The sequence below is a fragment of the Xenopus laevis genome, chromosome 8L (assembly GCF_017654675.1).
Source record: "Xenopus laevis strain J_2021 chromosome 8L, Xenopus_laevis_v10.1, whole genome shotgun sequence".
Lineage (NCBI taxonomy): Eukaryota > Metazoa > Chordata > Amphibia > Anura > Pipidae > Xenopus > Xenopus laevis.
The window spans coordinates 20181118-20205407 of NC_054385.1; the positions used below are offsets into that span (position 1 = coordinate 20181118).

Genomic DNA, 24290 nt, shown 5'->3' on the forward strand with positions numbered 1-24290 from the left:
ATTCGGCATGCGCCTCTTTAGTTTGCGCTGTAGCTACTCCACTGGCCGACAATACGGTGCTGTTACCTCAAGGAAGCGGACGTGGTGCTGGTGCGCCTCACGGTGCGTCTGACCCCGTATAAGTAAACTTGCCGTGTTCACCGTCGGGTCATCCAAGGGCTAATCGGTTGAGTCCGTTGATGGAGGTAGTCGGCTTGCTTCACTCCATGCTGCTATTCCGAGCCCGGTACACCACGTCCGTCCAACTCTCGTCCAATTCTCGCGGGAGCGTGCAGGTCCAGGGACTGTAGGGCAATACGTAGAAAAGAGATAAGGACCGCACAGCTCACCGTTCCCCCCTCACAATTCAGGTGCTCAGTCCAGCAGTGTCCCCACTGTAGATTCCACGAAAGCTCAAAAGAGACGGCACTTCTGAAAATAGGGTTTTATTCGTGTTCCTGCAGAAAACCTTACGCGTTTCGGGAGTTATCCCTTAGTCATAGGTCAAGAGTTCACTTGTTACAGCTAAATTATTTATACACAAGGTGATGACGCCCTCTAGTGGGCTATCCATAAAAATTCCAACTTTATTTACATCCTTTAAAATCTGAAACGAAGTGAAACATAAAAACATATTAAAAAGGGGGAATTTCCTGAAAACAGTGTTCATTGGGTGATTAAAAACCAAACAAACTATCGAAACAGCTTCTGTAGTTAAAGTCGTTTGGGTATCCTGCCTCTCTACTAAAAATCACTGGCCACTAGAGGGCTAGAGTCCCTGCTATTAAGATGCGACTTAACAGATATATTCAATTGCGGCTTATCAGAAATACTAAATAGGGGCCCTTATAACAGTTTTGTTAGAATAGATAACTAATATCATGTCTATAGTTTAGACCATTCGGGATCCTTGTATCCAATTTAAGGATCCAGAACACCTCTCTGAGGTTTAATTTGTGAATGATGTCTCCGCCTCTAATGGGGACCCATACTTTTTCAATAACTTTCACTTTTAGGTCTTTTAGACCATTGGGTGAACATATCTTGAAATGTCTACCCACCGGAGTGTTCTCCTCTCCATTATTAATACTTCTGATATGTTCTCTTACCCTTTCTTTCAGCGTGCGGGATGTACGACCCACATACTGTTTATTGCAATAGTTGCATTCCAATAAGTATATCACGTTCCTCGTATTACAATTGTAGAAACCCGTGTTCTTAAAAGTCTGTCCTGATACATTAGATTTAAAATCAGGCCCGACTGAAACCACTTGACATGTCTTACAGACGTTCGCCCCGCATTTGTAAGTACCCTTTACTTTTAACCAGTTCCCTGCCTCTTTGGAAGGAACAGATGAAACTAAGCTCGGTGCCAGCATATTCCCTAGAGTTGGGGCTTTTTTTGGAACACATTTCACCTCAGTTTGGGCCAAGATTTCGGACATTTTCGCATCACCATTCAGTATAGGTAAGTATTTTTTAATGATCTTACAAATATGGCCGAATTCCTCACTATATTCAGTGACGAAAAACATTTTCTGTTTATCTGGCTTAGTTGGATCAACACAAACCTGAGTCGACCGACTTTCATCTTTTTCATCCTTGCTCAATACTGGCTTTACTTTAGCCTTCTCATATGCACTTTTTATGAGATGTTTGGGGTATCCTCTAGCCTGTAGTCTATGGCCCAACTGTTGTGACTGAAGATCAAATGTGTCATTTTGACTACAGTTTCTCCGGAACCTGACGAATTGACTGTAAGGGATACTGTTTAGAGTATGTTTAGGATGACAGCTATTATATTTTAAAATTGTGTTACCTGCCGTTGATTTCCTAAAAACTTCAGTGTCTATACGGTTAGTGCTTATGTTCCCTTTAAGAGTTAGTATTTAAATATCGATGAAACTCGTCAATTAAATTAGAAGGGCCATCCCATATGAATAGCAGGTCATCGATGTATCGACCGTACCAAATAATGTGATCACGAAAGGGGTTAGCACATCCAAAGACGTGGCACTGTTCCCACCGGCCCATATACAAATTAGCATATGAGGGGGCAAAGGATGCCCCCATCGCAGTGCCCCGTCTCTGGAGGTAGTAACCCCCATCGAAGTGAAAAAAATTGTGAGTTAATAAAAATTCAAGAACCAATAGATTAAAGTGAATAAAGTCAGGTGTATAGGTAAGTGATTCCGTCAACGTGTCAAAAATAGCTTGTAGCCCCATATCGTGAGGGATCATGGAGTATAAAGATTTAACATCCATGGAAATCCAGTGGTATGTATTCAGCCAAGTGAGCGTGGATAACTTTTCGGTGAGGTGTCCCGTGTCCCTTATGTAAGAACCCATAAGGGGAACTAGAGGTTTCAGGTTCCAATCAAGCCAGTCTGAGAGCCCCTCATTGGCCGAACCAATGCTGGCGACTATGGGTCTGCCCTCTGGTGCCTGGATGGATTTGTGTATCTTAGGGAGATGGTGGAAAATGGGGACGATAGGAGTGCGTCTGACCAAATAATCTCTATCACGTATATCCACCACTCCCAAAGATATGCCATAAGACACCAGTTCTTCAATGGCTGTCATAAATTTTTCTTGCTCTGCTCTAATTTCCCTGAAGAAATAGAGGTTGGTAGCACTAGGTAGGTACCAAATGTATTTGGACAGAGACAAGGGGAAAGTGTTGGAAGGGTTACTGCCTGCTCTAATTTCCCAGCAGAAATAGAGGTTGGTAGCACTAGGTAGGTACCTAATGTATTTGGACAGAGACAAGGGGAAGTGTTGGAAGGGTTACTGACTGCTCTGCTCTAATTTCCCTGCAGAAATAGAGGTTGGTAGCACTAGGTAGGTACCTAATATATTTGGATAGATTCAATAGGAAAGTGCTGGAAGGGTTACTGCCTGCTCTGCTCTAATTACCCTGCAGAAATTGGGGTTGGTAGCACCAGGTAGGTACCTAATATATTTGGACAGAGACAAGGGGAAATGTTGGAAGGGTTACTGCCTGCTCTGCTCTAATTACTCTGCAGAACTAGGGGTTGGTAGCAGGTCCGGACTGAGAATTTAAATAGGCCCTGGCATTTCAGGTACACAGAGGCCCAAATAAGCCCACACAGAGGCCCAAACAGCCCCCACTAGCCCTCTAAATACTAACTTTCTATGGCACATTATAGCAGCCCCTCTGGCATTTGCCAGAACCCACAGATTGCCAGTCCGGGCCTGGTTGGTAGCACTAGGTAGGTACCTAACATATTAGGACGGAGACAAAGGGAAAACGTTGGAAGGGTTACTACCTGCTCTGCTCTAATTACCCTGCAGAAATAGGGATTGGTAGCACTAGGTAGGTACCTAATATAGATGGACAGAGACAAGGGGAAAGGGCTGGAAGGGTTACTGCCTGCTCTGCTCTTATTTTCCAGCAGAAATAGAGGTTGGTAGCACTAGGTAGGTACCTAATATATTTGGACAGAGACAAGGGGAAATGTTGGAAGGGTTACTGCCTGCTCTGCTCTAATTACCTTCCAGAAATAGGGGTTAGTAGCCAGGGGCATGCCGCCAATGAGGCGAGCTGAGACGCTCGCCTCAGACGGCAACGCCAGAGAGGTTAACAGGGGCGGTAAAAAGCCGCTCCTGCACCTTTAAGAGCCGAATTTCCGTTTTTTTAAACCGGAAATTCCGCTTTACTAATGCGAGAGAGCGCAATTGCGCTCTCCACATTAGTGTTCCTGCCTCCCGACAGGTAAGTCGGTGAGGGGGGGCGGCATTGCAGGAGCCACCTCAGGCGGCCCTTAGGTAAGGATCAGCACTAATGGTAGCACTAGGTAGGTACTGAATATATTTCAATAGATAAGATGGGGAAAGTGTTGGAAGGGTTACTGCCTGCTCTGCTCTAATTACCCTGCAGAAATAGGGGTTAGTAGCACTAGGTAGGTACCTAATATATTTCAACAGATAGATGGGGAAAGTGTTGGATGGGTTACTGCCTGCTCTGCTCTAATTACCCTCCAGAAATAGGGATTGGTAGCACTAGGTAGGTACCGAATATATTTGGACAGAGACAAGAAAAAAGTGTTGGAAGGGTTACTGCCTGCTCTGCTTTAATTACCCTGCAGAAATAGTGGTTGGTAGCACCAGGTAGGTACCTAATATATTTGGACAGAGACAAGAAAAAAGTGTTGGAAGGGTTACTGCCTGCTCTGCTTTAATTACCCCGCAGAACTAGTGGTTGGTAGCACTAGGTAGGTATCTTATATATTTGGAAAGAGACAAGGGTTAAGTGTTCAAAGGGTTACTGCCTGCTCTGATCTAATAACAGTTGATAGCACTAGGCAGGAAACCTAGAATATTTTGACCATAAGACCCCCTAAAAGTATGAAGACCCCGAAAGTCATATCTTTTTGGAACGTTCTAATTCCAAGTACTTAAAATGGTTACACGTGTCTTTCTAATCCTAACGGCAAAGCTGAAAAAACATAATGTACAAAAACACAGGGATAAAAATGCAATTGGGGAGGGAAGCCTGAATACATGCAAATCAACACATATACTCTAAAAAGGGAACTTAATAACGAGATAATACTTAATGTGTCAGTGGGGCTTCTATAACATGAATGGGCACATTTGCAATTAGCTTTGGTCTCCCTACTACATGTAGAATAATAAAAGTGATTCACTGATTTGTTGCTACGGGTTACTGCACCAGGGCAAATCTACATGGCATCTGCTTGAACAGGGACTGAACACAGAAGGAAGAATGCATGGTGAAAAGTACAGGGTAAATCCTGCAAGGGAACCCGTATCAGGCAGCTAAACATATGAACATTGGGATAAAACTGATCTCTCTGCAGTACAATGATCCCAAACTCAAGGCAAAGTAACACTGGGGTTGAATGTCCCGCAACTGCCCAATCATAGTCCTGATCCCAATGAAGCTGAGGATACCATATGACAACTGAGAGTTCTTCTGTCCTCAAGACAATCTGTTTGATCAAATGCTCCAAAGAGATCACTGTATAATCAGTAGCGATCCTAGAGGGGGGCGGGCCCTGGTGCGTGACACGCAGCCGGGCGCCGCCCCCCGTACGGCCGCATTTGTTGTGGCGCACAGACTGCCGGGGGCCCTGAGGGGTGGCCCTGGCCCGCTCGCACCCCCTGCTCCCCCGGTAGTTCAGCCACTGTGTATAATTACTCCTGTATGAGAGAAATGATGTTAAGATGGGGGACTCCTCCTTTACAGTGTGCCCATTAGTGAACATAAATGAAGCAGCCACAATACACACACCAGACAACTTGTCTCAGACAATACCCGGCTACTTACCTACTAGTTGGGGAGTAGTCCAGTACTTTCTTTCAACTTCGTGGGTGGAACTCGGCAATAGCTGCAGATGCTCATTCTCCCCGAATTTCTTCTTCTCCAAAGCCTCAGCTTCCAGAGCCTTCAGATCCACCAGTTCTAAAGCAAAGAACGAGAACGTTAATGTTGCCGGATAGAAGTATAAGAGCCTGAATTTCCTCTGGTTAAGGAGAGACAACGAGCAGTAGTCTCATTAATCCCACAGGGGTCACTTTATAAAAATCAAATCTTTTTGTACAACTAACTGGGTTTTTATGTTTTGGCTTCTATGTGGAGCAAAGGGGATTAATGAATGAAAGGAAGTGCTGTCTGTACATATAACGTATATTTGCTGTTTTGTGACCCAGAAAAAATTGTGCACCTTCCTAGAAACCCGCTGCCTCATAGGTATAAATAATATACAGGATTTATAAGGTGTAATTCATGGCTGGTTTCGGGTAGTATGGAGGAAGGGGGCCATATATATAATATGCCAGTGGCCTCATACATTTATTTGTACACTATAGGTGCACTTTATTAGACCACGCGTCAAAGAACTCTGCCCGACATTTCAGCTGGGTGGAAGCTCATCCAGGGTGTAACGATACCTGAGGAGCAATATGCAAATTAAAGATTTAAAGCAAAGCATGATCACTCCAAATTAACACAAGCAAAAGAATCTGGCACAAGTCCTCAATGTGGGACAAGCATAAAAGCCTGAGGGCAGTCATAACAAGCTAAGAGACTAAACTAAGAGAACCTCCTTAGCCCCCAGGATACCAGAGAGACAGAGGAACAGCACAGTCGCTGCCACAATAATGAAGATCGCCTACTACTAGGGTTGCCACCTTTTATAAAAAAATTTACCGACTGCTGGGGGCGGGGCCTCAAAGGGGCGGGACGTGATGTCAAAAGTGGCGGGGCCACGCCACGGACACCACGGACGCTAGAAGAGGCAAAAGAAAAGGTAAGTTGCAGGGGATTGGGGGCGATTGGGGGCAGGCCGAGAGTTCCTTTTGATCGTATTACAAATTTACCGACAGCTACATTGCTGGTAAATTTGTAATACCGGCCCCGGCCTTGGCAGGTATTTTACCGGCTAGGCCGGTAAAATACCGGCTGGGTGGCAACCCTACCTACTACACAGTGCAGGCAACCATCGCCCACCCCCAATAAAGCAGGCCACGAGGCTCAAAGTGGAGCGGCGCACGGGAGCGAGGTGGCAGGAGGGCCCAAATCGGCCAAACCACTGACACCGGAGAGATGCGCTAAGGGTGAGTTACAGTCACAGCACAGCCAGCAAGGGCAGCGCGAGTGACGAGCAATCTCCACACAATCGTTGAGTGAGAACTCTACGAGCCGAGTACCGGGAAACCCCGGAGGTCAGCGAAGGGCAATAGCTGAGAAAATCTACAGAGAATATAAAGCTGGTGCCCAACCTGAGACGGACAACAGCACTTACCTCATAATTGAGGATAAATTAAGCTAACGTTGTTCTGCCACACTTCCACGGAGGGCCCCATAATGCCCCCTCTACCCACTGAATCACACAAGCACATAATTACAGTGCCAGAATTACTGGACAGGCTTAGGAACTTACATGCTCGATCACCCAGACACGGGCTGCATAAACAGGCTTTACCTCAGCCTCAGCCAGACCTACAAAAAGTGCTCAAAGAAGCACCAGAGGAGACAGGCACCTCTAGGACTATAACAATGGAAAACTCACACATTGAGAAACCAGTAAAAGACAACTGGATGCTACCGGCACTGGGCTGGATACAATTGTTAAGGAAACCCTGAGTTATAGCCTGCAAACCGGACTTACAATAGATATACTGTAACAGCTGCAAGACAAGCCAAAATATAACACCTTTACCCCCCATGACTCAACACAATGACAGGGGGCAGACAGAAACAAACAAATGCCACGACAGAGGGATCAACAGACTTTTTAAGGGTTGTGACTAGGGTTCCCACCTTTTCTGGAAAAAAATACTGGCCTTCCTATACATTTATCTTTTTTCCCTATTAATAACATTGGGATCAGCCATCATTTTTAACGGCCAGGCAAATACCGGCCAGGTGGCAACCCTAGTTGTGACTAGGGATTCACCGAATCCACTATTTTGGATTCGGCCGAATACCGACCGAATCCTAATTTGCATATGCAAATTAGGGGTGGGAAGGGGAAAACATTTTTTACTTCCTTGTTTTGTGACAAAAAGTCACGCAATTTCCTTCTCCAGCCCTAATTTGCATGTGCAAATTAGGATTTGGTTCCGCCGGACAGAAGGATTCGGCCGATTCCGAATCCTGCTGATAAAGGCAGAATCCAGAACCGAATCCTGGATTCCGTGCATCCCTAGTTGTGACACATGGCCAGAGTCGGGGAGATTTAGTCACCTGGCGACTAATTGCCTCTTCTTCTGGGTGACAATCTCCCCGAACTGCCTTTGCGTATCTTCCTGTCCGACTTCAGAAAAACGAAGCGCCTTCGCTAAAGCACACGCGGCACTTCGTTTTCCAAAGTCAGACAGGAAGACACGCAAAGGCAGTTCGGGGAGACTGACGCCCAGAAGAAGAGGCGATTAGTCGGCAGGCGATTAAATCTCCCCGTGTGTCACAACCCTTAAAAGTAGAGAGTCATCTACAAAATCTACAAAGCAACCATCTTCGACCGGAGAGAATGACCCTGAATCTCCATGCACCAAAAAAGATATAAACAAACTAAAAACTCTTCTCCTTTGTTTCAAAGACTAGATTCAAAACGAAATACCAAACTCCCTCTCTGAAGTAAAAACTGAGCTCAATGCAATAGAGTCCAACTACTAGAGCAAACCACTGACGCATGTATTAAGACAAAAAAACATACCATACAGATAGGGTTTCCCAATCAAACTTATATTTCAACAAAACGGCCTCACATACACTGTCTACATTCCCAATGACATAGAGGACACCCTACCATACCTTCAGGAAACCTCAAACACCCCACCAGAGGCAGAAACAGAAGCACAAGATCAAACTGAACAAGAATAACGGAACCACCACCTCCAGAGCTTTAAGAATGGACTGGCAACAGCTTCAAACTAACAGGCACAAGGCACAAACTAAAGGACATGACAGAAAACTGAGATCAGCCGGCCACCCAATTATAATTCTTATGATGATAACCCTCGAGGATAGCACTGGGATTGACACAGGATGGGCCCAACCTCACACAAAGTCATACAGACTGTTAACACCTTTAAAGAACACCAAAAAGCCCATTAAAAGAATATACAGCTGAATGTACAGTCCCAACCCAATTAAAACCTGAGGCAATGATCTAGTGCCACGGTCTCCCTTACACTACAGACAACCTGATTTAGGAAAAGGTCAATAGTAAAAGATGTATCCCTTATTCCATATAGAAAGGCAAAAAAAAAAAATTACATCCTACCGCCAATTACAGGGCATATAAGAAACAATAAGATGGCGGGTAATGCAGATAGGCATCTATTTTGGGTGCTATTCCATGACCCCCCAATTAGAGGTTTTCCAAGTGGTGTATAACTGAGTTAACCTCCCCCTCGGAAACCATAAGTGGACTCTGATTATGCAAGTCGACTTAAATTTCACAAGTGATTTTATTTTGTAACTGTATTTTGTTAATTGTTATTTGTTAATTGGATATTAACAAATAACCTGCTACCTACTCTCATACTCGTTTTCTCTATCGGGTTCTCTTTTAGTCTACTTAGGGTGGCAACAGCTGTGATGGACCCACGGACGCACTCCGGCTCCCACCCCTTCGATCTAAAGGTAGGCTAACACAATGTTGTTGGCCTGAACGCTCCACAAAAAACGTACAATGGCCTTCTCTGACTGTTCCAAAAAACAAATAGATATCTTGCTGCTACAAGAGACACACTTTAGTAAAACATCGACACCTAAATACATATCGAAACATTATCCTCAGGTATATCTCTTTAGCTCCAGTTCCAAAACCAAAGGAGTAGCAATTCTTATTGCCAAACAGATCAAATTCCAACTCAAACAAAAATACACAGACCAAGCAGGCAGATACATAATAGTTACAGGCCTACTACAGAATCACCTAACCACACTGGCACAAGGGTTGCCAACCGGCCGGTAAAACATCTGCCAAGGCCGGGGCCGGTATTACAAACTTACCGGCAATGTAGCTGCCGGTAAATTTGTAATACCCCTAAAAAAGGCCTAATGCGATCAAAACATACCTTTTTCGCTGCCTTCTGCCCATCGCGTGCCGTGGCCCCACCCCATTGATGTCACGACCTGCCCCTTTTGTTCCTGCCCCCACCACTGGCCCATCGCATGCCGTCGCTCCACCCCCTTTGACATCACAGCCGTCCCTATTGTTCCTGCTCTCACCGCTGGCCGGTGAAAATTTTGTAAAAAAATGGCAACCCAAACTGGCATCAGTGTACGCCTACGCCCCCAACACTTCTAGAAAAAACTTTTTTCAGAGGCTTTTTTTGCCAAATTGACAGAACTCTCAGAGGGCAGAGTCATAGTAGGCGGAGATTTCAACACCACCCTAAATAACAACATAGACAGGTCACGAGATGTGCTGGAAACCAGACCCAATAATACCCAAGACCAAGACTCCAAACACCTAGCTAAATATCTGACCGCTGAGACCCTAGTAGATATACAGTAAGGAGAGAAAAACATCCTATTGATAGGGACTACTCATACTACTCCGTCATTCATACCTCTTATTCACGAATTGATTACATATTCACATTTGTAGACTACGTCTACTTGACTGACCATGGAATGGTAAAAGCTTTACTTGCTAAATGGGACAAACGTAAGAGGTCATGGATGCTGGAGACGGAATGAATCTCTGCTATCAGATACTGAAATCTGCACACAAATCTCCAACACACTCACAGAATATTTCAAAACAAACACTACAGCTGATACATCAACAGCTATCAGATGGGACGCCCTCAAAGCTGTAATTCTGGGTATATATTTATTAAACATGCCTCAAGATGGAAAAAAAGCAGGGAGGAGAAAACCCAGCAACTGTCACAGAAACTACACGATCAGCGCCGCCCTAAAGCAAACAGCGAAAGTAAAAAACAGAAACAGAAAATGAACCAAAGGTTTCCCTTTAAACAAGACTTTCCTTATTGTTCCGGGGCTGTATACATTTAGGTTTAAGTGTTTTCAAAAACCTTCACCAATTTTGGCTAAAATGCCTACAAACGCTGGTGCTCATTCGCACTCAATAGCCAGGCGAATTTGCGCACTGGCGAAGGGACATAACTACGCAAATTCACTAAGATGCAGATTTCACTGAACGTTGCGCCAGACTTGCCTTCGCCACCTCAGACCAGGTGAAGTGCAATAGAGTAGATAGGACTTCCTCAAACTTTAGTTGTAAAGACGCTGGCGTCTTTTCCTTTTTTCAGGGTGATAGGCTGCAAAAGAGCGTATACATTTTTTGGGGTAACTGGCTCCCCCCTACATTTCCTAACATATGGCACATAAACTATACACTGGGCTCATATGTAGGGCAATATAACAACTCTATTTTTTTTATTAAGGTTCCCTTGGGCTTGTGCAATGTTATGTATTTGCTGCAACATATGCGTCCATTCCACTTTCACTTCCCGCCGTATACAAACTAGCCAACGCTAACGCAACTTCACTCTTGCTGAATTAACGCTAGCGCAACTTCGCCAGCGTTCGGTGCCCTGGGCGCAACTTCGCATGTTAGCAAATAGGCGATGTCTGAGCGAATTTTCATCTGGCGAAGTGTTGCGAAGCCGTCGCTGGCGAATTTTTGCCGTTTAGTAAATTTGCCCCTATAGTCGGGTAAAGCACCTGGGCCAGATGGATACACGTCAAAATACTACAAAAAATGTATAAAAAACCTGGCCCCACACTTGAAAGATCTCTCTCTTTCAATCATTTACAGAGGGTTCCCCCTCTATGAAACACATGCAAATGGCCTCCATCATAATGATTCTAAAGCCTGCAAAGATCCTGAAAACTGTGACAGCTACAGACCTATTTCACTAATATTGTCATTAAATGACAGAATTACTGACATTAAAATACTGACATTAAAATTTTTGCAAAAATATTAGCTTATAGACTCTCCATGGTGTTCCCGAGCCTCATTCATCAAGATCAAGTTGGATTCGTGCCAGGATGCCAGGCGGCGGATAACATCCGTAAAGCAATAGACTTGATCAGTAGGGCAACTAAAATGTCCTCTTCCTCCCTCCTTCTCTCATTAGATGCACAAAAAGCATTCGACAGAATAGACTGGAACTTTATGTTTGTGGTATTAGATAAATAAAACATACCTAAACCATTTCTCACAGGTATAAAACAACTTTACACAGCACTCTCGGCACAAGTGGCTAGCATGGGACTTCACTCCAACCACATTGGATGGACACGCCAGGGTTGCCCCATGTCCACCTTACTATTCGCCTTATCTCTAGAACCGTTGGCTCACGCCATCAGACAAAATCCCAATATCAGGATTGTCAACCTCTTCGCAGGTGAAATCCTCCTCACACTCACTTCCCCACAAACCACACTACCAAACTTGTTACAGACCCTAGAACACTTCCAACTCATCTCAGGATACAAAATAAATCACCACTGCATATGTCCAAAACAGAATTAAACTACTACAACTTAATTTTGATTACAAAAGGGAAAAAGACTCAGTAGCATATTTAGGAATACACCTAACCCCCTCTTACGACACTCTATACAAGGCCAACTATCCTAGGTTGCTAAACAAGATGAAAAAAGACCTGGCAAAATGGCATTCCTACAACCTATCCTGGTTTGTCTGGATAGCAGCTGTTAAAATGACCCTACTACCCCAACTACTATACTTATTCAGAACACTGCAAGTACATTTCCCTGAAACAATAGCCTTGTCACTTCAAAATAAGAATTCATCTGGGGGGAAAAACCCGGAATTAAAGCAGCAATCATGACCAAACTGAAATCATTAGGAGGATTAGGAGTATCCCACCATTACAGATACTATCTTGCTACCAGACTAGAGGTAATGGTACACATCCATGCCCCAACAGGGGAACCCTGGAAAGAAATTGAAAATCACTTTGCAGCCCCAGTACACTTGGCTCACTTATTTTGGATACCCAAGACAACTAGACACACCAAACCAGACCTCCTACCCCATCACAACAAGCACTAGATCTCCAGGATGCCATAGCAATCAAAATGAAACTGAGCACCCCCACTACCAGATACAGATCTGACAATACAGACAAACTTCAGCCTTACATGTCAAAATGGGAAGAGGATATAGATATTACGATCTCTGGTCAGCATTCTAGGAAACAGCCAAAAAAAAAAACATCCATATGTGCAGTCTCTAATGAAAGAGCATAAAAATGATATTTCGTTGATACTAGACCCCCTACACATATCAGTAAACTTAGCGGTAACGCAGATCACTGTAGGTGCTTCAGAGGCTGTGGAGAAAGAGGCTCCTTCCTGCACACTTGGTGGACCTGTACCAGGGCCGGACTGGGAGGAAAAAGCAGTACTGGCAAAAGTATCAAAGCAGCCCATGGATTCACGCGCATGATAAATATTTTTCAACCCCAAGGATAACTAGAACTACTGTTTATTAAAGGAAAACTATACCCCCCAAACAATGTAGGTCTCTATAAAAAGATACTGAGTAAAACAGCTCATGTGTAAAACCCTGCTTCATGTATATGAACCATTATCATAATAATATACTTTTCTTGTAGTATGTGCCATTGGGTAATCATAAATAGAAAATTGCCATTTTAAAAAATAAGGGCCACCCCCTGGGATCGTACGATTCACTGTGCACACATACAAACCACATGTAAGGTCACATGAGCCAATTAACAGACAGAGTTCTGCCTTTTGCTTCCTCACTTCTTCCTGTTACAGTTAGTGTTGTAGTATTTCTGGTCAGGTGATCTCTGAGGCAGCACAGATAGAGTCACGAAATGGTAGTTCAAGGCAAGAGATGTAAAAGGGCAATATTTATGTAAATATATATTCCAGTTTGGTAAGATTCTTTAATATGTCATTCAATTTGATATAAACTATCTGTTGCTTAAGTATTCATTTTGGGGGTATAGTTTTTGTTTAATAAATAGAGCTCTATTTCCTGGACCAAGCGGGGGTCCAGTATAGAATCCCCCACATTATTATACACCCTATGTGCTGAAATTGGCTCTTGCAACAAGTATCTCACCCCAGTTTCTATCGCGGCTATTCTTTTCATTGGATTAGTAGACTGACCCCATTTGCATTTTTAGGTGAGCAGCAGTTCGGGCCTAATCTGTACTGTAGCTCAGAAATTCTGGGGGATGGTAGTGACTCTGAGGTTCTACATTGCACTATACAAGCAGCTCCACACACATTCCTATTAGGAATGAAGATCAGAGTCATACTTTCCAAACAGCAAATTAGATACTTATATCCTCACTGCAGATCTCTATTAGCAGCAAATTGGAAACAACAACCCAAAATCACAGGGAGACAAGCACTGATTTCAAAGATAAACTGGATCAGAGCAATGGAATCCATAAGAGACAAACTTCAAGATAGAAGCTACGAGGGGGAGCTGGAGTGGTATCCGTTAGTTCAGCACCTGGAGAACTTGCAACCTAGAGGTACCACACTTTGAACACAAGATAAACCTCTCTCTCCTCTTTCTCCCCCCTGGTTAGACTTTATTCCTACTATGCCCCCCTTACCTACCCCAATTTAAACCGTTACTATATTTGTATTGATGCAGCGATATCATGAAAAAAGGAGACTCGCCCCGGCACAGATGCCTACTAAAGAAGGAATAACATGTCATGAGACAGACTGATGATGCCATTCAGGCAGTTGTATGTATACTGTTTAACAAAGCTAATCCTTTGTCAACAATAACATTTTCTTTTATTTGAAAATGAAAAACTTTAAATTAAAAAAAAAAAAAGAAGTGGAATGGTATCTTTATAGATATCCAAAGATTTCAGTGGATAAATGTAAAGCCCCAGCTACAGTGATGTTAATAATAACAATTACAATTGTAATTAATGCCTGCATAGTAAGGGAAGTAAAGAGGGAAGGTAAGAGACCTCAAGCCAACCACATTGCTGAGACTGACGCTGCATGGGTAAAGCCAAAAAAGAACCCTCCCCAGTCAAAATGACAGCATTTTGCCCCACAACCGATCCACCATTGCACAATAAAGATGGTGCATCAGAACAAAGCAATAGTCTGCGTCAAGCAGTAGATAGGGAAACAGTACCCCAGAGATATGCGACACTGCAGATACACATGCCAGTGACACTGACAATGCTTTTTACTCACCTCACTATGGTACGATATCCAGGATGATCTAAAGGAAGCTATGGCTCACATACGATCACATGTCCAGCAACTTGGCTCCTGCGTGCACCCCTCTAACAGAAAATGGATGAAATTGTGAGTTCAGACAATCAGTTAATAATAGGGTTGCCACCTTTTCTGGAAAAAATACCGGCCTTCCTATATATTTATCTTTTTTCCCTGTTAATAACATTGGGATCAACTATCATTTTTACCGGCCAGGCCGGTAAAATACCGCCCAGGTGGTAACCCAAGTTAATAAATTCACACACAAATTTAAGCGTGGAAGTGCAAAGGTTTACAAGTAATTAGCAGATACTGAGGATCACAATAGGTGTAATAATGTTAGAATAAAGGGAAGTGCTAAGTCAGTCTCACCAAAAGAGTTGCCAAACTTTCTTGCCAACATCATACTCCCCCAAAACTCCCCCTATAACTCAGCCCCACCATGTGCTCACAGGCTTCCTAAAATCAAGGCTGTGCCTGCTACAGGCCCACGAGGTGTTATAATGAGATTACACTTCTATTAATGCAAAATCAACTCTCCCGCATGAAACCAAATGATGTTTGCAGACCTCTCTTTGCGCACCTCACCAAAAAGAAAGGAATTTGCTGCGGTTACAACAGCATTAAAACAGCGCAGTATCCCATACAGATGAACCCACCCAGCAAAAACTCAGGCTTCTCAATAACAGAGAACCACTGATTATAGTTAAACTGAAACAAGACAAGCAAATACTCAAACAGTGGAAACTGGAAGATGACTCTTCTTCACTGAACTGCTGTCTAACAAGCCCATAGGCAAGAACCATAACAGAGACACACATCAAAACAATCATCGCCATTTAATACCCAAACCAAGGAGCATTGTATACATATATTTGTTTCTTTATGTTACTGACTATCAATGCCTCCTGTTTCTCTACACTTTCTCTTTACTCTCCCTGCCCCTAGAAACACCCAACAGGAATGAAGCAAGGAACAATACTCTACAGCAGAACAAAGAGAATGTGGAAGAGTTTAAAACTTTACTAGAGCATCTGACACCTCTCTACCACACCAATGTGAATAATAAACATAAATGTAAATGGACTGAATATCCCATAGAAACGGTCCTAATACAGTCACTATCAATGCAGAGTGAAGCATAACTCTGTTTATACAAGATCCCACACAATTAAAAGAACAAACCCGCTGCAACACACAAAAGCATTAGCCTAACATTTGGCACCCCCGAGTGTACAAAGCCTTTCCTTCTCTTTAAATCACATAACCTGTACAACATGTGGGGACTTTTACACAACGATGAAAAGAGATGTCACTCACTACTCGCACCCTCACCAAAGCTATTCCGTAATTCACTATATTTCTGTGAATAAAGACACCTTGCACATAACAGAATAAAGAGACACTGGAACCCATAACTTGTCTGACCACACACACACACTTCTAATGGCCCTAATAAACAACTTGACCTGCCAAAAAACCTTGGCAGGCCTCCAAATACAAACGTAGAAAAAGAACACACCGGCACAGGTGGGAACTGCTATCAGGAAAGGCCCTTGCTTTTATGCGTATGCAACGTTGGGGTACCTGCTAGCAGGAAAAGCCTTGCTCGTTTTGGATGCAACGTTCACTGAGAGCTTGACAAAGGGGGTTCACCCGAACATACGAGCAAGGCTGTATACTGCTAAGTACCACACGTTGCATCCGCAATAAACAAGCAGGTCTTTTCTGCTGTGCCGTGTGTTCTTTTTTCTTACCTATATTCAATCTCTACACTGGTTGAAAGGGTTATGCACCTAGTTGTTCACCTTGAGTTTAAAATTTCTAGTATGATGTAAGTGGAGGTACTATCCTGAGATAAATTTGCAATTGGTTGTCATTTTCTATGATTGGAGTTATTTAGCTTTATTATTTCAGGCAGCTTCTGTTTTTCAATTTTGGCAATCCTGGTTTCTAGGTCCAACATCAATTGATTTGACATACGAGACTCGCAAATGATAGGAGAGGGTTGGGTATAAGGAAAGATGAGTAATACAAAATATCCAAATTAGGAGAGGAATTTGAAGCCTTACATGGCATTTGCTTTTTAAATGGGGTCAGCGACACTCATTTGAAAGCTGAAAAAGAGTTCAGAAGAAAAAAGGGGCAAATTAATCTCTAAACTTATATAAGAAAAAAGAATGAGTTGGCCATTCCTACTAAATACTAAAGTTATTAAAGGTGAACCACTCCTTTATAAGATCCTCCATTTTCCGATCTAGGGGACATTCTGCTCTCTGACACAGGGAATTGGTCACTTGAGACAGAATGGGGCAACAGAATCACTAAATCGACCTATTTCCACACTGCAGAACTTTGAGACCTATGATGATATTCCACGAAGCTTTAAACCATTGATGAAACAGGGGGCTCGCTTCTTTCAACACTTCAAGAGGCCATTGACTTTATTGGAAGGCTAGAAAAAGGAGAAGTCACAGACTATAAAACGTTTACAATACAAAGACTCTTGACGCAGTTGTAAAATCAAATTGGAGAATCTTTATCCAGCGGTCACCACTTACCGCATTTCGTTTGTTTCCACATGTAATCATAGGTAACGTGTGGAAACACACAAAATGTTGTAAAGTGTTACCTGTGAATAAAGATTATCCGTTGATCTTACACTGCGTCGAGCAGGTCTTTGGAGTGTGTACCCAAGGCAGATCTGCCAAAGTAACCTGTTCTCCCCAAGCTACTGGTTCGGGGCACAGCACCCGGGCCACCAATGGGAGAGCTGTGAGTGCACCTGATTTAAAAGACTGTACTTAAGTTAGCGACGGGTTCGGGGCAGTGGCACCCGAACCACATCTTTATTTGGTGAGCCACGTTTAAAATTGAAAGTTGAAAATGTATAAGCGACCAAGTAGTAAATGAATAATTAAGTTAGTAGCACCTGTTCTAAATTGGTATTAGTATTCGCAGACCATAAGCCGGCCTCCATCATTGTTGGTGCAACACTGCCAGTGCAATGGCCTATCCTGCCAGACCAGCATCACCTGTCTATTGTGACTAACTTTAGTCAAACGCAGTGGGTTGCTGCAAAATAAATGCTTTTATTGAACACTACATGTTTCGAGGCTTAGCTCTTTGTCAAGTGACACTTGACAAAGAGCTGAGCTCGAAACATGTAGTGTTCAATAAAAGCACTTTTTTTGCCAGCAACCCACTGCGTTTGGACTAAAGTTCATCACCTCTTTCCTATGTGCTCTTGGCTTCATTGAACGGAAGCAGTGATTGAACAGTCTGGTTGAATCCACTTTATTTGTCTACTGTCTATTGTGACATTGAGGGTGAGATTTACATGACATTTTTACTCTGTGCATGGCCACTAACTAAGCTACTACAGCAACCCAAGCTCTTCTATAGTATACAACTTCACACCGAGACCAGGCCCTGGAATATGCCCTCAGTCAGGAAACCCAGACCACTCACAAGGTCCTCACTATTAACTGGTGCTGCAACAGACACATGACACTCTCACATGGGCCCCCCTATGTACAGCATTGCCAGTGCACTCACCATAATCTACCATCTCAATGCCGTCAGCTTTACCACCTGGACTACTGTACAGAAACGACCGTATATGCGACTGGTTGTACTAACTACAACTTCACAACTACACTTAGACTGTAAGCTCTATGGGGGCAGGACCTCCTCCCCACTATGTCTCTTTACCACATAGCCTCTTTGTCCTGATGTAAACTCTGTGTATATTTATTGTGTGAATTTGTTTTCCCTGAGTTATACTTTATATTATATTTACTTTATGCATTGTACGCGCTGCGGCTCCTTAACAGTGCTTTACAAATAAATTATACATACATAACGTACATACATACACCGGCTGTTATATGTATGTATGGTGCTGGACATTCCCCACTGCCAAGGAATTTTTCTGCTACTCGTAAACACACCATTCTAGAATCGACCTAGCTTTGGTCCCTCAGGACCTTTTCCGAGGATCAAGAGATCACATTTCTGCACAAGCAACTTGGACCCACTCGTCCCTGCTCCTCTCATTAGAACTATTACCCAATCCTTCACACAGACAATGGGAAACTGAGCCTTTCCTTGGCTAAAGATCCCCAACATAATGCAGAGACACATGTGGAGATTCGGGAGATTCAGTCGAGCGGCGACAAATCGTCCCCATTCTTTCCAGGCGACTAATCTCCCAGAACTGCCTTCCGGCCGGCTAGAATCTAAATCACCGGCGGATGGTAATCTGAGTCGCTTTGTTTTCCAAAGTCATCCGAAGTTGCCTCGCACGGAAACTTGGGCAACTTCGGAAAATGAAAGCGCTCAGAGTACCATCCCGCTGGCGATTTAGATTCTAGCCGGCTGGAAGTATTGCAGGGCGATTAGTTGCCTGAAGAAGAGGTAATTTGTTGCTGGCGCGACTTAATCTCCCCAAATCTCCACATGTGTCTCTGCCCTAACAGAGTCAGATAAATTCTAATAAACTACACTGGCAAGATAACAAAAACACAACTTCCCTTCCAGTAATTTGAATGCTTCAAAGTTGTAGTTAGGGGAATCCTGAGAGCACTAGAGCACAAGAACTAGAGGCAGCTGTGGGTCACTTTGAATCTCTGTATACCTCTAACCTACTTGTCACATAATCATAACCGATGCTTGCAGCGGCCTCAGTCACCTTTAACCTGCACAAAGAATAGACTTGACTAAAAAAAACTCCCTAAACGGCACTACGCAAATACCTTTTGCTTTATTCCACGAAAAACAGGCAACCATTTTTTCTTTTTCAGGCCACCTAGAACAGCACAGCATCCCAAAATGAAATCCTCTAGCACTAGAATTAACACTGACCTTTTCAACTGCCTGGAATTGATCAAATTCTATCTTACACTCACAAGTCCACTGCCCACTATACCAATTCAGAACTTCACGAACTTCCTTGACACAACCCTAACCAAAACTCTCACCAACCGCAAAACTAAATATATGGATTTCCCCTATTACCAATATACCTATGCGTTTTCATATTTGTCCCAGGGAAATCTCCGGGGGACAGAAGGTTTCCAGGGGATTAGTGGTGCCACTTGACACAGGCTCAGAGGATTCAATTTAAATTAAATGGCCATATCTTGGGAAGGTCATTAGTAGAACTGGCTTCAGTCCACTTAAACAAAGGTGGCTCAAACTAATGTTTAGGGGATAATGGAATCCCCCCCCCCCCCCCCCTCGTCCCACATTAACCTCACACTGGACAGCTTCCGACAAACTCTTTCACCGGCAGTTTACATAAGTCCAGCACTTTGGTGCCAAGTAGGCCAATACCTTTAAATACCTAGAATGTCCTATACATAAAGATACTGGCACAATTTCATGAACACCAAACCTATACAGCTCCTTTGCCAAATTTAAGGGGATAACTTGGGGCGGTGGTACAAAACTAACAATAATACTAGTAGGCAGAATAAATATATGTAAGATTGATCTTCTTGTCTACATTCTGTAAACACTGACACACTTCATGCCACATACCCAAGAAAATTTTGCAAGACACAGACCGCAGCCAATCTGACTTATACTTTTTCAGAGCTACTCTCAATTCTCCTCAAGACCAGTAAGAATTTTACCCAATTATGAACACTATATTACTTTGCCTCCCCAAAGCTCCCACGTAACTAACTGGAATGTATTTATCACTGAAAATCCAGCCTCAATTCTAGGAAACACTGTACTTCACTTCGGGTGGAAAAGTTTACACAATACCCTATACAGTAGCCAAAACTAATATTAGCCCGATACTACCTGTTTGGAGGGGCTACCAAAATGCTATTGGATGCCACGCAACAACTAACAAATAATACAACAACGGTACCTTTCACCAAATTGCAGGCATTCCCTGAAGCAGGAACCTGGGCTATGCTGGGTGTGAATACCTCTATACGAATGGGGTATTCATTGCAAAGCATTACTACACTCTCTGCTAAAACAATTTTCGCAGCACTGCCACTATCGGGGCGATCTTCCTTGGCCCATATACCGCCGCTGAAGCAACAGCAGTTGCTGGCTGCCGCCTCCCAGGAAATCGCTCTTAAGTACCAGGAAGGCAGTATTTTTGTGCTGCCTGGTACATAGTGGGGGGCGCTTGCTGGCCTGAAGGCGACAGCCTCAACTTGCCTATTGCGAAGCAACCTGCTCCACTACAAACTGTCAATACCCTCAGACTTAGAGTACCCAATATCCAACCTGCTAGATCAAAACTCCTCTCAAACACAATACCCAAATACTTTTTTCCAAAGAAACAACCACTGGCTAGGGTCAAATACAAGTTGGAGCGAAAGGGTCTGATTACTCAAACCTAGTACCAAAACTTGGGCAAGCACAAAGAGACAAGACCAAGGTAACAAACCGCTACTATACATTTCTGGGCACTTAACTATGGTATTGTCTGAAGGTCCAGGAATACTCCTGGGAGCAAAGTTGTGGATTTATGGCCATTGACACGATCGCTGCCACGATTCTTCTTTAACTTTTTTGTGTTTCTTCTCATCTTATTCATTCCATTTTCACACACCCCGCCCCGTCTATGTTACCCCTCCCAAATGTGACCAGTACCAGAATAAAGACACACACACAACAGCTTGGTGTTAAATCTGTGTAAATCACAGTTTTATTGATAATAATTAGATAAACTGTGCTATTTGATCCTGAGGAAGGCAAAAAACCTCTAGCAAGCTTGGCTAGAGGGAAAAATTCCTTCCTGACCCCTTAACGGCGATCGGATTTTCTCCCAGGATCAATGCACCAAATTAAAGCAAGGGAAGCAGGGTGAGGGAAAGAGAAGGGAATAGGGTAGCATACGCATTAGCACCATTAAGCTGCTAGGTGAACACTGCATTCCTTTCATTCCGTTGGACCCCAGGCAGCCTACAGACCCGGCTTTGCAGACTGTGGGATGGAGTGAAAAGAAATGCAGGGTCTACCGAGCAGCTTAAGGGTGCTACTGTCTGTGAAACCATATTTCAGGTGTAAGTGGGGGCACCGCTGGTGGAATTACAGTGGAGGGAATTGAAACAGAGGGGAATATGGTAGCATACACATGAGCGCCATTAAGCTGCTAGGTGAACACTGCATTCCTTTCATACCATTGGACCCCAAGCAGACTGTGGGATGGAGTGAAAAGAAATGCAGGGTCTACCGAGCAGCTTAAGGGTGCTCCTGTCTATGAAACCATATTTCAGGTGTAAGTGGGGGCACCGCTGTTGGAATTACGGTGGAGGGAATTGAAACAGAGGGCAATATGGCAGCATACACATGAGCGCCAATAAGCTTCTAGGTGAACACTGCATTCCATTCCATCCCATTGGACCCCCAGGTAGACTATAGACCCAGACTAAAGTCTGAGGGATGGAGTGGAAAGGAATGCAGGGTCTACCAAGTGGCTTAAGGGTGCTCCTGTCTATGGAACCATATTTTAGTTCTAAGGGGGGTGCACCATGTGTGGAATTATGGTGGATTAGAGTGGAGGCAGCACTGGTGGAATTGTGAATGGCTCACCTACCTCTCTGTCATGAAGATGACTTACACAGAGGTGCATCGGTACTTGGTAGTGCTGGGTGTTGGTGGCCGCTTGGTGGTTGCGAGGGCTGTCTGCAAAAACAAACAAAATAACGTTAAACTCATACCACAGGTTTTTACATTAGCAAGTGATATCTCTGTAGAAATTCCATTTTGGGGCATTTTAATCAGAAATATGGCAGGTACGCAAATTAACATAACTAAATGCTTTTGCACCATTTCCCTTGACTCTCTGTGATTATGGGACAAGTTGCAAATCGCAGGTTTCTCTTTATTTTTAAGCCTTTTGATCCATCCCAATTCCTTGCCAAAATGATGAAGATGCACTTCCCATTGGTTTCTATGGCATCTCAATGGGTTTCAGTTGCACAGGAGTTATATGTTCTTTTTGTGGTTGTTTTTCACAAAATCGCAGCATTGCAATGGATTTCAATACATCAGCCCCTTATACTTTCCATTACAAAATAGTAATATTTTAAGAAATATATTCATTAGACACTGTACCTGGATATCTCTCCATGTTCTTCGGAGAATTGCCCGGTTTATTGCCTCTAGTATTTTGTAGAGGTATCTCATTTGGGCTTTGGCCTTCCTCTTGTCCTGCTGGAACTCGGACATCAATCTCATCTTCCACCACCTGGTGTTTCGCATGTTGTCTTTGGCCATCCAATAGTCATACAGTGCCCATTTCATTTGGCATATGATGTCCTGCCTCATGCACTTCAAATAAAGGGCCGCCAGTGGTCCCTCAAACTCCATGATCTCACAGATCCCCTCCTCCTCCATGTAGATCCACTCTAAGCCCTAGAGAAATGTAAGAAACAAGAAGACATTAAGGTTTCCAGCAGTTTGTGTTTAATCCCCAGTAATAATGAGAGTAACAATTTCTTCCCATAGGCACAATAAGCAAAGCAATATGTATTTATTACCACTAGGGGAGCTGTTACATTGATCTCTATAGACAGAGCAAATAACATGGAATCTCTCATCAGTAAGTTCTAACACTAAATATGGAAATTGTAACAGTCAGGGCAAACACTAAGCTAAACCCTGTTATATTTCTATTTCATCACATTTACATGGAAGATACACAATGTTTATCATTGGGTTAGTATCCCCTTTAACCCCTCGGGTACCTTTATCAGCAGCCACTTTAGAGAGCAGACTTACCTTCTGATTGCCTTTTATGTAAAGGCGGTCCATGATGGCACGCAGGCCCATCTCCGACGCCCCTGTAATATAAAATAGAGATTTGGGAAGGTTAGAGTTAATGTGGAGAGGTGCCATATGTATAGGGACAGCACATAGGAACAAGCACATTTACTAATAGGATTTATTTGCCATGATATTATGCCCAGCGCAATAGTAAATGAGCCCTATTTTATTGTGCTTTTAATGAACCTGTTGAACTGGAACTTTTCTAATGCTCTGATTGGCTCCCCATCTGCTCTAAATTGCATAATACATCATTTGCCCCACCCTGGAAATTTTCCAGCGGAGCCCCATGTTAGGGGTGCCCTTTAATTGGAAAACATACAGTCCAGTTTTTAGTAGTGGAATAAAGTGCATTGCTGGGGTGGGGCTGTACAGTCAATTTCAGGGACAATAGTGGGTTTGGACCAACCGGGGGGGGGGACTGCCATGTACAGGGACAGATAAAAGATGAATCCCCCGACTCACAAATCTACAGGTGAGAATAAAGAAGAACAGTTATAGCTACATCTATAATGAGCAGCATGGCAACTCCTACAGCCAAGGGATAAGCTAATCTTACTGTTCCAAGCACATGTTATAGAGGGGGAAACACAGGAGCAGTACCTTTGTCCAGAGGATCCCAAATGGGAAGATGTTATCTCTGGCAGGTGGTCACTGAAGTCTTCTTTCTCTTCTTTCTTCTTTGTCTTCTTGTCTTCTCCTTGATTCTCTCTCTCGTCTTCTTTCGATGTCTCTCTCTCTCTTACAATAGCTGTCTCTCAAATCGCTCTCT

The 24290-nt window shown here is 43.5% G+C and overlaps 1 protein-coding gene across 1 annotated transcript; it reads right to left on the reverse strand.

The window, feature by feature from the left end:
- Positions 1 to 199: 199 nt before the first annotated feature.
- Positions 200 to 24268, reverse strand: LOC121397276. Its single transcript, XM_041573882.1, has 7 exons — positions 24122 to 24268; positions 23474 to 23535; positions 22808 to 23107; positions 22311 to 22375; positions 19367 to 19416; positions 5320 to 5428; positions 200 to 284 (listed from the first exon to the last, which is right to left on the reverse strand). The coding sequence occupies exons 2-7, from the start codon at positions 23522 to 23524 to the stop codon at positions 200 to 202; spliced, it is 660 nt and encodes a 219-aa protein (XP_041429816.1). The 5' UTR covers positions 23525 to 23535; positions 24122 to 24268.
- Between the last annotated feature and the right edge of the window lie 22 nt (positions 24269 to 24290).